General features: G+C 49.6%; 1 protein-coding gene across 9 annotated transcripts in view; it reads left to right on the top strand.

Moving 5' to 3' along the window:
- Positions 1-14,123, top strand: part of RGS3 (regulator of G protein signaling 3) — a 137,864-nt gene that overhangs the window by 85,880 nt on the left and 37,861 nt on the right. For 2 of the 9 annotated variants that reach the window (XM_072842451.1, XM_072842455.1), the window contains one exon: positions 1,980-5,086. The exons of the other annotated variants lie outside the window; for them this stretch is intronic. In XM_072842451.1, coding sequence (XP_072698552.1) covers positions 1,980-2,087 — 108 coding nt within the window. In that variant the 3' untranslated portion in view covers positions 2,088-5,086. Of the gene's footprint in view, positions 1-1,979; positions 5,087-14,123 lie in introns of those variants that run through there. 9 annotated transcript variants of the gene reach the window in all.

Consider the following 14,123-nt stretch of genomic DNA (forward strand, 5'->3'; position numbering starts at 1 on the left):
TTCCAAATTTACAAAACATAAATGGGAACATGAAATGCTTATTGGAAAAGGTAGAGGGAAGTCGGAGAAGATGGATTCGAAGAACAAGAGAGGCGGGTGTGCCACTACCTGCCGTGTGACCTCTGGCAGCTGCTTCCTCAGCAGTCCCACTCGTGCATAGGTCAGCTGGCCCTTTCTTGCTTTTGAACTTTGAGATCTTCCTGAAAGTTCACCATGGAAGATTATCACAGAGGGCCTGGGGTCATGCAGTCTCTGGATGATTTCCGCATGACTTGGTTGCCTGTGAACTCTACGGCCTGTAGGGGCCAGGTCCTTGGGTCCCCTCTCAGGGGTGGGACAGTCACAGGCTTTCGGTGCTGTCTTGAGGTGCCTGGGGGTTGCTGGCGGGGGTGGGCTCCAGCTGTGGTAGTGCAGACACAACGAGGCAGGCAGCGTCCAGCCCATACCCCTTCTCTGGGAGCTCCGTTGCCTTTTTCAGCTCACTTTGAGCTGCCCTGAGTCAGCCTGTGTAAGCTCTGCCTCTCTCTGTAGGAGTGAATGAACCAGCTTCCTTCCACTCACCACACCCTTCTTTCTCATCAGAACTCTGCCCATTGCTTCAGCATCTATTCCTGGAGGGAACCTACCTTTCTTCTGCCTGGGATAGCTTTTACCCGACTCCCGGCCACGGGGTGTGCTGGCATACTTCTACTGTAGAATAATAACTCACGGGTAGTCCCGCCTGTGGCTGCTGAGATTCTAAGTCAGTAGGGACAAACGGTTGCATGTTATTTTGGTTATTCAAATATACATAATAAATGCCTGCTCTGTGCCAGACACTAGGTTAGGTTCTTTGGGGTCGCAGAGATGGATGAGACCTGTCCTATGGAACTCTTATTTATTTATTTATTTATTTATTTATTTATTTATTTATTTATTTATTTATTTAATTTATTCATGAGAGACACAGGCAGAGGGAGAAGCAGGCTCCTCGCAGGGAGGTGGATGCGGGACTTGATCCCAGGACCCCCGGGATCACGCCCTGAGCTGAAGGCAGATGCTCAACTGCTGAGCCACCCAGGCATCCCGGAACTCTCTTTTAATTGGGCAGAGGTGACTAGGAATGGCACTCCATGCTTTAAAGGCTGTGCCTGTTGGGTCCTAAGAGCGGTCCAGTGAGGTCCAGAGTGGTCTGGGCTGCACATTCATCGTCCACTCTCTAACCACCCCCTGAGCCCCCACTACATGCACAGCGCTGGCCTGGGCCACGGGAAGCCTGAGGAGAGTAGGCTTCCGACAGCCACCAGGCATATGAGAGGAAACGCAGGGCAGCAGGTAACTGCTCTGTTCTCTGGGTGCACCCTGGACTCCACGGTGGGAATGCACAGATGGATCCGCCACACTCTTGCCTTGCGAGATCGCAGTCCAGTGGTGAGACAGATATGCCAACAGATTGCTCACAAGTAAAACGGCAAGTGGTATGGGGGGTGTAAAGTCTTGGCACTCTGTGAGCTCAGGTGAGGCAGCGAGCCTGGCTGAGGCTCAGGTGTTTTCATCAGTAAAGTGGCTGGATTGACAGGGTTCTCCTGACGATTAAACTCAGGTCATGTGTGCACAAGAAGAACTCCATGAACTAGCTGCTCTTGTCACCATTTCAAAGCTATGTTTATATAGGAAGATTCATCTAGTGGCCTTGCTTGTTGAAGCTGAATGCTGCTGCTCTGAGCACATGTGATGACCGCTCCATGTCACTGCCTGGTAACCACCTGCTGTATTGCGGGGCCCAGGCAGGGAAACTGAGGCCTCCTGTGTCTGCTCTGGCTCTGAGACTTCTCCCACAAGTGACGCCTTGTCATCTCCACTGGTCAGCTAGAGGCGGGGCCCCGGAGGTGCCAGGGTCTGTCCGAGCTCCGTAGAAAGGAACAGGGACAGGTCCTGGAGTCAGGCAGCCCCGGCCAGAGTAGACAGCGAGCTAATTCCAGTTCTGTCTGGTTCCACAGAAACTCCACCCTTATGGCTCTCTCCAGCAGGAGATGGGGCCGGCCAACTCAACCAATGCTACCCAGGATAGAAGCTTTACCTCATCAGGACAGACTCTGATTGGCTGAGCAAACCCAAGGGCGGGACTCTGCTTCTGGCAACTTAACCCTTTGTTGGGCATCCCCTACCACACAGTAACCTCACCTCAACTGGACCCAAAGCGGAGGACCAAGATGGTGGGCCTAGGGTCACCTGAAGGCAGTGGCCCCACGGGTGTGTGTGGACTGGCATCAGAAGGACCACAGTGGTATGAGCGGCCCTGTGGGCACGTGCAGACTGGCATCAGAAAGTTCCAAATGGAGAAGACTCAAACTTTCTCCCTACAAGGAAAAAGGAGAAGAAATAGTATCTGGGCTTCCCTTGACTCCAGTGCCTGCCTTGGGGGCAGCGGGAGAGGTTGGCAGAGGTCAGCCCTGACGGAGAACCATGGCCTCGGCCTCCACTGCCAGAGGATGTCCCCACTCAATTGCTTCTTCATCTGTTCTCATTCCTTCCTTCCTTCATGCAGCAGATATTTTGAAGGGGTGGGGCGGGGGGGCATCTACTTTGTGCCAGGCTCTGGGGTAGGAGCTAGGGATTCTGTGGAGAATGAGGTGGATATGGCCTCCACTCTTGTCATGATTTCAGTTCTAGTAGGAGAGTGAGCATTAAATAGCTCAACACCAACACACACGCAACACGTACACGTACACACACATGATTACAAACTGATGAAGAAAAGGATTCCTTTAAGAGAGAATATGATTTAGATTGCTGTGGGGAGCGGGGCTAGGGGGTTGGGTAGGGAATATCATCCCTTTGAAGTCAAGACCTGCAGGCCAGAAAGGAGCCAGTCAGGGATTTTGGAAGGAGCGTTCCAGGCAAATAGAACATCCTGTGGAGAGAACTTGAGATGGGAAAGAGCTTGCCATGCTGGGGCCGACAGAAGCCAGGCCGGTGTGGCCAGAGCTGAGTGAGGAGGCCGACCAGCTGGGTGGGGGCCAGATCATGCAGGGCCGCGGTGGTTAATGTTTCGCTGGTGTCATTCTAGATACAGTGGGAAGCCACTGAAGGCTTTTGAGAAAGGGAGTCAGTCTCAGGTACATTTCTAGAAGATCAGAGAGCCCAAGGTGGCACCCAAGTGGGTGTGAAGAGATCAGTGAGGGGGTCCCTCCAGTCTTCCAGGTGAGGGCCAGTGATGGCCCGTCCCAGATAGTGGTTGGAGAGGTAAACATGTGAATTTCCAGATCCTGGGATACGGTGGAGGCTCTGGGATGAGAAGAGAGAGTTCCCTGACACCCCCCCTCCCCCCCCCGCAGCTCCCGGCCCCAGTGTCTCTTCCACTCTGTCTTGTTCTCTCAGTGATGCACATGAGCACTGGAGCCTTCTTTACAGAGCCTCCTCCCAGCCAGGCCTGGGTAGGCACGAGGGCTGAGTTCTAGGAAGGACCCTAGAAGTTGGGAGCCACGGGGCTTTCACCTGGCCCAGGTGGTAAAGTTCACAGCCCCCAGGCCTCGGCAGGGGTTGCCGTGCCGTCTCCATCCTGTGCTGAATGGCTGGACAGGAAGCTGCGACACAGCTCTCTGGAAGCCGATTAGGTCTGCTTGCTTCCGAGCTCCCACGGTTCAGGGGTGGGGGCTAGGTGTGGCCCAGCTAAAGGAAGACCTATTAGGAGACAGTGATGAGAGCCCAGCCTGCTCACCACCTGGAATCCGGGGTTGGACAGCTCTCACACTCTTCTCTAACTGCCAAGACCTAGAAGGAGGGAAGCCAGAGGTCACAGGTCTGAGTAATAGAGCTCGAACACAAAAGATATGTGTAGGACCATGGTCACTTGTGTAGAAAAAGGGGGTCCAAGAGGCTAGAGAGATGATGGCTCAGGCCAGAGAAGCCCCTGGACCTTGGATGGTCTCTGCATCGTGTCCTGTAAAACCTTCTCAATGTCATTAGGGAGGGCTCTTACGTCTGACGAGGTTGCTCACCTGCTGTGGCCACTTGAACTCCAAGAACGATGGCCCAGAAGAGAATACGTCCCTCACCTCCCATTTAGGCAAGATCAGAACAGGGGATGGAATGTATCTGCCGGTGACCAAGCTGATGCCCCAGCCCAGCAGGGGGACAGGCTCGGCCTGCAGCTTGCTTGCTCGCTTGCGGCGGGGGCGAGGGCTACACGGTGTCCGCGGGCCCGGACTCAGCCCGCAGGGTTCATTCCGAGGGGCGGAGCAGCCGTGTCTGCCCAGACAGGAAGCTGCACTTTGATTTCACTGGACTCCCTTATGAAATGACATTAAGGGGGATGTGGGGCCCAGGAGAATCGCCTGTCTGGGAAGGCAGCAAGCTTGATTCTGCAGGACGCGGTGACCCACGTCCGCCCACCAGACAGGTGCGGAGGACAGGAGCTCTGGCCACAGGGAAATGGAGCATCAGAACATGACATCGGGCCCCGGGGACAGGGGTTCCTCCCAGCTCGTCCTGACAAGCTGCCCACTTGAGTGGTGCTCCTTGCTGGGGTCCTAGGCTGGCTGCCGGGAGGAGCAGACATCGGCTTCTGGGGCATCTCCTCGCCGGGAGCCCATCTCACTGGGGACCGTGGCGAGCCACAGTGCCGCTGCATCTCTGCCTCTCAAATCGATGAAACAATTAATTTGGCTCCACGGGCCCGAGGAGATGAAATATGATGGGGTGGCCGCTGCTCTGCAGGTCCCAGTGCCTCCAGGATGATGGACACGCTCTGGAAGCTGCATCTGAGAGTCATAATCACGGGAAACATGCTGGGCCCCGCCCTCCACATAAATCATGCTAAGAAGCCTTACACAATGGTCTCTTTCCTGATGGCCCGATTGTCTTGGTTTGGTGTCTGGGGCCTGGGAGCCAGGAGGACGGGAGCACACCACTGATTGTTGAAAAGGCCATCTGTGCGATTTGAATACAAAGTGATCCTTTCAGTTCCCCTCACACCCTCTGATCCCGTGTTTTCTTAGGTCTCAGGCGCTGGGTCTTTTGAAACTCTCTCTCTCCTTTAAGTAGCCATGCCCGGTCTCTGCTGGCGAGCTGGGACCTGCTGGAAATAATGACATTTCTTTATGTAGGTCTTGTTTGTTTGCTTATTTAAATTCTTTATTTAAAATGTTTTCATAAGTTCTGAGACCAAAGCCCTCACTTCTCACACACGGCACCCAGTGGGGTCTGCAGAGTGAGGGCGGAGGCAGTCTGGGCAAGGGTTCCCCATAGGGACAGCAGAGCCTTCCGGGGATGGCAGTCAGGATCCCCAGACCTTCAGCAGCCTCTGGGTACAGGTGAAAGGGACTGAGACTCAGAGAAATGAAATGACCTATCCAAGGTCACACAGCTAGTAAGAGGCTGAACTAATCTTCAAGCTGAAACCCTTCCACCTGACCCACTGCTTTTCCCAGATGCAAAGGGGATGGAAGCCGAGAAGTCAGTAATCTCCTTCTGGAAGAAGCAGGTGGATGATATCCTGCATGTAGAAGCTGTGGCCCTTTAAGCTCTAGAGGAGATGCTTTGTCCTCCAAATGAATGAGATGTCTAATTTTCCACATAGTGGAGAAAGCTTCCAGAGTTCATATGTCTGAGGGGTAGCCCAAAAAGCTCAAGAGCTTCACACCAGATTTGATGTGAAGGGCAAGGGAGACTGGCTCTCAGGGGGCACCAGGGTGGTGGGCTGATGCCCCTTCCCCTCTCGAGTCTGGCCTTCCAGAGGACTGGCCCGCAGACACAGAGTTGGGTACCCAGCAGCAATGGGACTGTGGCCAGAGGCAGAAAGGGACAGCTATAGGTTTAGGACCTGAGCCCTTGACCCGAGCCCCATCAAGGGCAGGGAGAGAGTCCACACTGCATTCTGGGCCCAGATTTTGTTAATTGACTAGTTCCAACTCTCAACCCCAAGTAACTGGGAGTCATCTGGGCTGGATTTCAGATATCCCCCCGGAAAGCAGGCTTTTCCCGAAGAGGCTCACCTGTCTTCCTGTGTCTCCAGCCTTCTCCCCAGCCCTGCTTGCTGCCCGTCTGCCTCTGGACAGACAGCCCATGTCGCCACCTCGCTCTTCACCTGAGCCATGGCGCTGTTTTTGTTTTAGCTCTTAACGAAGACAGGGCAACCTTACTCTCCGTCCTGTCTTGACCTTATCTTCCCTCAAGCCTTCCTCTGAACAAGGCCACCACCCTGCAGTTGTTCCCAGGTCCTTGGTTTTAAGGGTAGCATAATAACTCTAGGTGGTTCGATGAGCACTTACACCGTGACCTCTATCTATTGTCTCTTTAATCCTCACTCCGGCCCTCATGAGGTTCATTATCCCCATTACACACCTACTCTCCTTACAGTCAACTTAGACAAAGATACTGCATCTTAGAGAAATTAAGAAACTTGCCCAAGGTCACACAGCTGCGGTAACTAGGATCGGAACCTGGCGGCCCAGCTGCCGAGCACCTGCTTTGGATTGCTCTGTACTACTGCCTTCTGGCAATCACAGATCGTCCAAGCTGCTTCCAGACCACGTGGGAGGCTATTGTCAGAATAAAGCCCAGGTCTCCTCTTGGTTCTCAAGCCTCTCCCTGGGTGCACCATGCTCCTGCTTTGGGGCTGCAGCCCAGCCACACTGGATTATTTCAACCCTTCTCCAGACTCCCTGTGCACATTCATGTTTTAGCCGTCCTCCCAGAGGTGGCCTGCCGTCCTCTGCTGTCCCTGCCGGCACAATCCTCAACCTTTAAAGCCTGGCCCCTCTCCTGAGACACCAATCTCGGGCATGTCTCAGAAGTCATCGCTTCCTTCTCTCTGTTCCCGTGGTATTTTGTTCATCCTTAGCACGGTGTGTTAAGCAGATATGTCTCATCTGCAAGACTGTGAGTTCTTTGGGAGCCAGTGGCAGTCATATCTTATCGATTTCTTACTCTGTTACTGCCCCGTCCTTCGTACATGCTCAGGGGATATCGTGGAATTGATTTGGGTCAGACGGTTCAAGCCTCTCGTGTTCTAGAATTTAAATGAGGAGACTGAGTCTCAAGGGACGTGAGCTGGCCATGGTCATGGGACACTGTTAGTGGCCAAGTTAAGTCTCCTGACTGTCTTGGCTCAGAGCTTTGTCTCTTGCGCCTCCACTTGGTGAGACCAGAGCCCGGAACCCCACCTGGTTTAGTAAACAATCTGGCCAGGTTGATTTCAGGGTCACGGATACGACCGTGTTCCGTGCTGACTCCTGGCATCCTCAGAGGCAAAGGAGAACTGACCAGAGCTGCTCCCATGGTTCACTTCCCCAGGTGTGTGGAGCTCCCCTCTCACTGAACCCCTTGCCCTCGGAGAAAACCAGAGTAGGATTCTGAGGATCTTGGTTTGAATCCTGATGTTATTGGTAACGTACTGTGTGACTTTGGGCAAATTACTTTATCTCTCTGATCATTGGTTTCCTTACCAAGAAAAATGAGGCAGTTGAGTCTAGATGAGCTCCAGGAATCATCTTCAAAGCCTCGGGACCCTGATAGCAAGCAGGTTAAAGGAAGAAAGAAAACAGACGTTCTGGTCTTCACTTTGAAACAAGATGTACGAGCTGTGAATATATGCAAATGCTGTATGTGGTTAGTATTCACCATGTACTCGAGACACATAAGGATACTTACGGATCTTGTACAGGAAGGGATCCCTGTCATAGGTACACAAATTATAAGCACACTCCTGACTCCTCCCTACCCCAAGGTGCCTCCTTCTGGACTGGGCCCTGGGAAGCTAGTACAAGGAGCTTTCCAAGCCCAAATCCTCCCCTCTTCTTTCCTCCTTTCTACTCACCGACTGTTTTGTTTGAACTTCACATATATATGTGGGCACTTACGTTCTTTTAACCTTTCCAACTGGGAAAGGGCCCATGGCCTGAGGCTAACTTTCAAGTGGAATTTATGGTAACCAAAATGCGGGGCCTTTCATTCTCGTGTGATCAGAAATCTCTTTCAGATTCCGCCCCAGAAGTCACCACTGACTTCTTCTTATTGCCTTTAATGTGCATCTTCTTTCATACAAACACTGCTCCAGGTAAATTTTCTACCAACAGTGTCTTTTAAATGTGAGTGGCTTCCTCTGATAGTGTTTGGCTGTTGCTCCTTGTGGAAGAACATTAAGGGTTACGTAGGCTAGCCTAAGAAGCCGACCACCACTTATAACACAGTTTTCAGTGGGAGAATGCGTTCTGAGGTCCATAATCAACTCTCAGATGGACTTTGAGAACACAGCTCAACACATACCCCAAAGCCGATGAATATTTTATGAATGACTAGAATTTTGATAGAACCATTGAACCTTTGAATGTGGAACTGAAAAGCTTCCCTCTTCCCACACCAAGATCAGTTGACAAACAAGCTAATTTATAGAAACCAAGACCAAAAGAGAGGCAAGAACTTGGCCAAGAGCCAAGCAGTTGGTGCTAGAACTGGAAGTGGGGCCCAAGCCTTTCGTTTCTAGGCCAGTGTTCCTCTTTAGTGACTTTTGAAGAGTCGACCAGGTTGGGGGCAGGGAGGGGCACAGATGTCCTAGAGATGCTCTCCTTGTCTCACTCGGCTCACTGTGTTGTCATTAGGAAAAGTTAAGTCACCACTTGGGGCTGTAATGGAACTAGTGAGAAATGGCCTGGCTAATGGCGTGGGGGGGAGGTCGTCTAGTCGGCTGGCTGGTCTATAAATTCCTGCCGTGTTCCCGCCCGAGCAGAATGAATGGGGCTGCTGTTTTACCTGGAGCTCCGAGCATGGTGGAGATGCTCCCTGTGCTCTGTTCTAAAAATAGTGGTGGGAATGGAGCTGAGGGGAAGAGGAGGGGGCTCCTTTGGGAGCTGGGTGGGGCGCCTCACCCCCTTCCTCTTCCTGCCAGGCCCTATGTGAGGAAGAGCCGCAGGTTGAGAGGATTGAGATCTGAGAGGGTCCTGGAGCCATCAACCCTCACACCCCGTCCTCACACAGAAGAGGAGGCCCTACTAGGCCCCAGGAGGGGAAAGGACTGGTGAGCAGTCACCGAGCCCAGGGAGGAGGTCCCCGCTGGCAGACTCTTTTCCCCCTGCTGCTCAGCAGGGCAGCTGCAGTCTGTGAGGTTTTCTCTCACTGCCTCTGGGCGTGCACAGGGCCTGGGAACTCCTGGGGCCGGATGTGGTTGGGCTTCCTGAGAGTCGCCCAGCAGGCGAGGAGCACCGGCTAGTCTGCCCCAAGCCCTGACCTCTGCCAGTGGGCCTTCCAGCGCCACGCCTTCCCTTTGCTGGCGTCCCCACCCTTGCTAACTTGCTCTTCTGTCGCCTTCTGGACTGTCTGCAGGGACGGCAGACAAAGGCCTATAGGACAGAGGGCCTACTAGCTCAGGACCTTTCTCTACCCTTCTCAGGAACAAGGAGACCCAGCTAAGGTAGAGGCAGGGGCCTGGGTTCAAACCCCAGCTCTGCTTCTCCCTAGCTGGGCTGTTAGTAGTGGGCCACCTAGCATCTGTCAAATGAGATGAGGACCCCTATCCCACTGGATTCTTGGGCTGTGCAAAGTGCCTGGAATGTAGGAGGTACTCAGCACTGCTAGCTGTCATCGCTAAATCAAGCATGAGCACAGGCTTGACTTCCTGCAACCCCCCTTCTTGGGGCTTCTACCAGTGGAGGCGTGGCAGACGTTTGTTGGTTTGTTTTTTAAAGGCAGGTGACTTTTTGTCATGTTGTTGCAAAAGTGATTTGTATTTTATTATGAAGAAAACATTGAATACGGTTGAACCAGAAGAAGGACATGAAGTTCACTCTTAATCCCAACACCCAGAGATAACCACTGTTAACATTTTGGGGTATATCCTGTCAGGCATTTGTTTATACACACATATATCTACTTTGCAAATTGGTGCACACAACTGATGCACACAACTTTCTCACTTGTTTTTTTCCATTCAGCGATGTAGTGTATCCATGTTTCCATGTCAATAAATATTCTTCTACAGCATCTGGGGAGTATTTCATTGTGTAGGCGAAATAGTTTTATCTAAATAATCTCCAGTAGTTCGACATTTGTGTTGTTTCCAATTTTTCTTTTCTTTTTCTTAAAGATTTTATTTATTTATTTGAGAGAGAGAGAGAGAGAAAGAACGTGTGTGCATGAATGGGAGGAGCACAGGGAGGGAATCTCAAGCAGACTCCCCACTGAGCAAGGGGTCCTATACAGGCTCAATCTCATGACCCATAAGATCATGACCTGAGCTGAAACAAAGACCCGGGGGCTCACCCAACTGAGCCACCCAGGTGCCTCTCCAATTTTTCACTGTTACAAAAACCTAAGATAAAAATCCTTATAGGCATATCTTGGTATCCCCAGCATCATCCAGTGTACATGTTTGACCCTCCACAAGTATTTGTTGAATAAATGAATATTTTTTTTAGAATAAATTCCAGGGGGGCAGCCCCGGTAGCTCAGTGGTTTGGCACCGCCTTCAGCCCAGGGTGTGATCCTGGAGACCCAGGATCAAGTCCCATGTTGGGCTCCCTGCATGGAGCCTGCTTCCCCCTCTGCCTGTGTCTCTGCCTCTGTCTCTCATGAATAAATAAGTAAAATCTTAAAAAAAAAAAAAAAAAAGAATAAATTCCAGGTAGTAGCATTTCCAAGCAGAAGGTGTGTATTTGTAAAAAAGCTTCCTGATACCCATTGTTAAATGACTCCCTGGAATGGTTGTACTGATTTATGGTCAGTACTTTAAAGATTTTATTTATTTATTTGAGAGAGAGAGAGACAGAGAGCGCACATGCATGCACAAGCAGGGGGAGGGGCAGAGGGAGACGGAGAGAGAGAGTCTCAAGTAGGCTCTGCGCTAAGCATGGAGCCCGATGCACAGCTTGATCTCCAGACCCTGAGATCATGACCTGAGCTGAAACCAAGGTTTGTTTGTTTGTTTGTTTATTTATTTATTTATATTTTAAAAAGATTTATTTATTTGAGAAAGAGAACATGAGCATGGGGAGAAGCAGACTCCCCACTGAGCAGGGAGCCCAACATGGGGCTCCATTCCAGGACCCATGAGACCATGACTTGAGCTGAAGGCAGACATTTAACCAACTGAGCCATCCAGGTGCCTCTATTTATTATTTTTAAATTTTTTTAGAGAGGAGCAGGGAAAGGGACAGGCAGGGAGAGAGAGGATCTTTTTTTTCTTTTTACCATTTTATTAATTTATTCATGAGAGACACAGAGAGTGAGGCAGAGACACAGGCAGAGGGAGAAGCAGCCTCGCTGCAGGGAGCCCGACGTGGGACTCGATCCCAAGACTCCAGGATCACACCCTGGGCCTCAGGCAGACGCTCAACCGCTGAGCCACCCGGGCATCTCTGATTACTAGAGATGTTAAATATTTACTTATTTGCCTTTTAGTCACTTACATTGCCTCTTTTGTGAGTCGTTTGTTCCAGTCTTTTGTACATTTTTAAAATTGGGCTACTTACAGTTTAATTATTAGTTGACAAGAGCTCTTTATATAATAAGGATTTTTTAAAATGATTTTATTCACTTATATATTCATGAAAGATACAGAGAGAGACACAGGCAGAGGGAGGAGTAGGCTCCACACAGGGAGCCTGATGCGGGACTTGACCCCGGGACTCTAGGACCTACACCCCGGGCTAAAGGCAGGCACTAAACTGCTGAGCCACCCAGGGATCCCCTAATAAGGATATTTTATTTTTTATTTTTTATTTTTTATTATTGCTTAAAACTACAGATGTCTCAGATTGATAGATAGTCTTGTCTGTAAGTTGTTTTGGTAGCAGCTTGTTGAGATATTATTTTTGTGCCACAGAATGCATTTATTCAAAGTATATAATTCAATGTGATATATTCACAGACTTGTGCAATAATCACCACAATCAATATTAGAATCTGCAAAAGAAACCATACCCTGTAGCGGTCACCCCCACCCCCCATCTCCTTCAACCCAAGGCAACCACTGAGACATTTTCTGCTTCTATAGGTTTGCCTATTGTGGACAATTCCTATAGATGGAATCCTATAATATTTGGCCTTTGTGGCTGTTTCTTTCACTCAGCGTCATGTTTTCAGGGTCCATCCATGTTATAGAATGTGCCAGTACTTCATTTCTCTCTGTGGCTGAATCATATTTCATGGATGCATGGATGGATCCCTGGATATACCACATTTTATTTGTCTGGTCATCTGTTGATGAACGTTTGAGTTCTTTCTGCCTTTTAGCTACTTTGAATAATGCTGCCATAAATGCTTGCATGCAAGTTTTTGTGTGGACATATGTATTCACTTCTCTTGAACATACACCTAGCACTAGAACCCCTGGATCAAATGGCAGCTTTATGTTTAACCTTCGGAGGACCTGCTAGACGTTACCCAAAGGGACTACATGGTTTTATGTCCCCAGCATCAGTGTATGAAGGTTCCAATTTCTCCGCATCCTCTCGGATAACACTGTTATTTTCCCATTTTAAAACCCAACACCATCCTAGTGGGTTTGAAGTAGTATCTTGCTGTGGTTTTGAATTGCATTTTTCTGATGACTAATGGTATCTATAAATTTTTAAATTTTTTTTTTTTTTGCCTTTGGGGTTGTGGTATTTACCACAGGATTATATAATATTCACCCCCCCCAAAACTATATGGTTTATTTTTTAAGTTTTACCCCCTCCTCCTCATTAATATGTCTATTCCTACAGCAGGTTAAGACTTAATTAATTACAGCTATATGGTAGCAGTAGTAGTATACATCCCAAGGCTGCCTTCCCATTATTCCGCAAAATTTCCTCTGAAGTTCTACCCCTGAATTCTAGTCTGCCAGAGGTTTTACCCTTACCTTCTCCATAAACATATTTCAATATCAGGCATGACACCAGATCTAGAATAGTTTATCCTCACCTCTGACTACCCATTAGTGAATGTGTCAGCTAACCTATACTTCTCTTTGCTTTCCTCTGTGCCTCCCAGGGATGGTTGAAATCATCTGGAATTTTAGTTTCTGATTATTATCGTTTTCAGACATTAGTCCTGTTATGTTTTAAGAGTCATTTATTTAAATTGCATTTAACTCCTCAATTATGGTATCAGTGGTTAAGTGTATAAATGTTTCTGACTTCATTGCTTTCCCATCTCACAGATACCACACCATCTCGTTCTTGACTCCTTGACTTGGATTCATTTTTTTTTCTGGAGAGCTCTCTTGAATAATTTTTCCAGAAAGGGTCTGTGGGTGGCACAGTTAGTCTTTCTAAGTCTGAAAATATTTGCCCTCATGTTTGAGTCATCCTTTCTCTAAGTAGAGAACTCTAGGCTAGCACTCCTTTTCCTCCAGAAACTTGAGAGCGACGCTCTGGCATTCCAGCATTTAGTGTTGTAAGAAGTGCCGTACTCAGTTGATCCTTTAAAGTTTCTTTATGGAAACAAGCAGGATTTCTCTTTCCATTCTTTGGAATTTAGAAATGTCCCCAGATCATTTCTAGCTGTTTGTTCTCCTTGGTGGTTTTTCCTGGTACTGACCAGATAAGCTCTTTCAGCTTCTATTGGCTCAGGCAAACAGGTGAATGGTGGTGACATTTTCTAAGGCAGCAGCAGTGGAGAGGGGACAGTTTGGGTGACAGGTTCATGAATCCCACTGCAGGTGCAGGTACTGTGATGGAGGCCTCCTTAGTGGGTTCTCATGGAAACAAGAAACTTCAGATCAGGGCTTCTTAAACCACCTGTGGTAAAGGGCCTTATGCTTTCATAAAACTCACACTACCGTGATTTCTCATCTGGTGTGCTAACACCTGAACCAGCCTTGTGCCCTATTCAGTAAGAGCAGTCCACTGGTCTTGCGCTTGGGTATCATGGAGATGTCAAATGGCTACAAAACTTTCCAAACTTTTGATTTTGATGCTCACTGCGTGGCAAAGCAGCAACAAGAAGTTTGCGGATCTGCGCGATTCTGCAGACCACGTTGAATAGCACTGACCTAGTCAGATCCCAGGGCCCATTTTAGAAACAGGGAAGTTGAGGCCCAGAGAGCAGATTGGCCTCGCCCTAGATCTCAGAGAAGACAGCAGCAAAGCCAGCATCTCAGTCCCATCTTTCCTCCGCTGACCCTCTTTTGTGGTGGCCCAAGCCCAGCAGTCCGAGCAGTGAGT

This window comes from Canis lupus, chromosome 10, assembly GCF_048164855.1.
Source record: "Canis lupus baileyi chromosome 10, mCanLup2.hap1, whole genome shotgun sequence".
Lineage (NCBI taxonomy): Eukaryota > Metazoa > Chordata > Mammalia > Carnivora > Canidae > Canis > Canis lupus.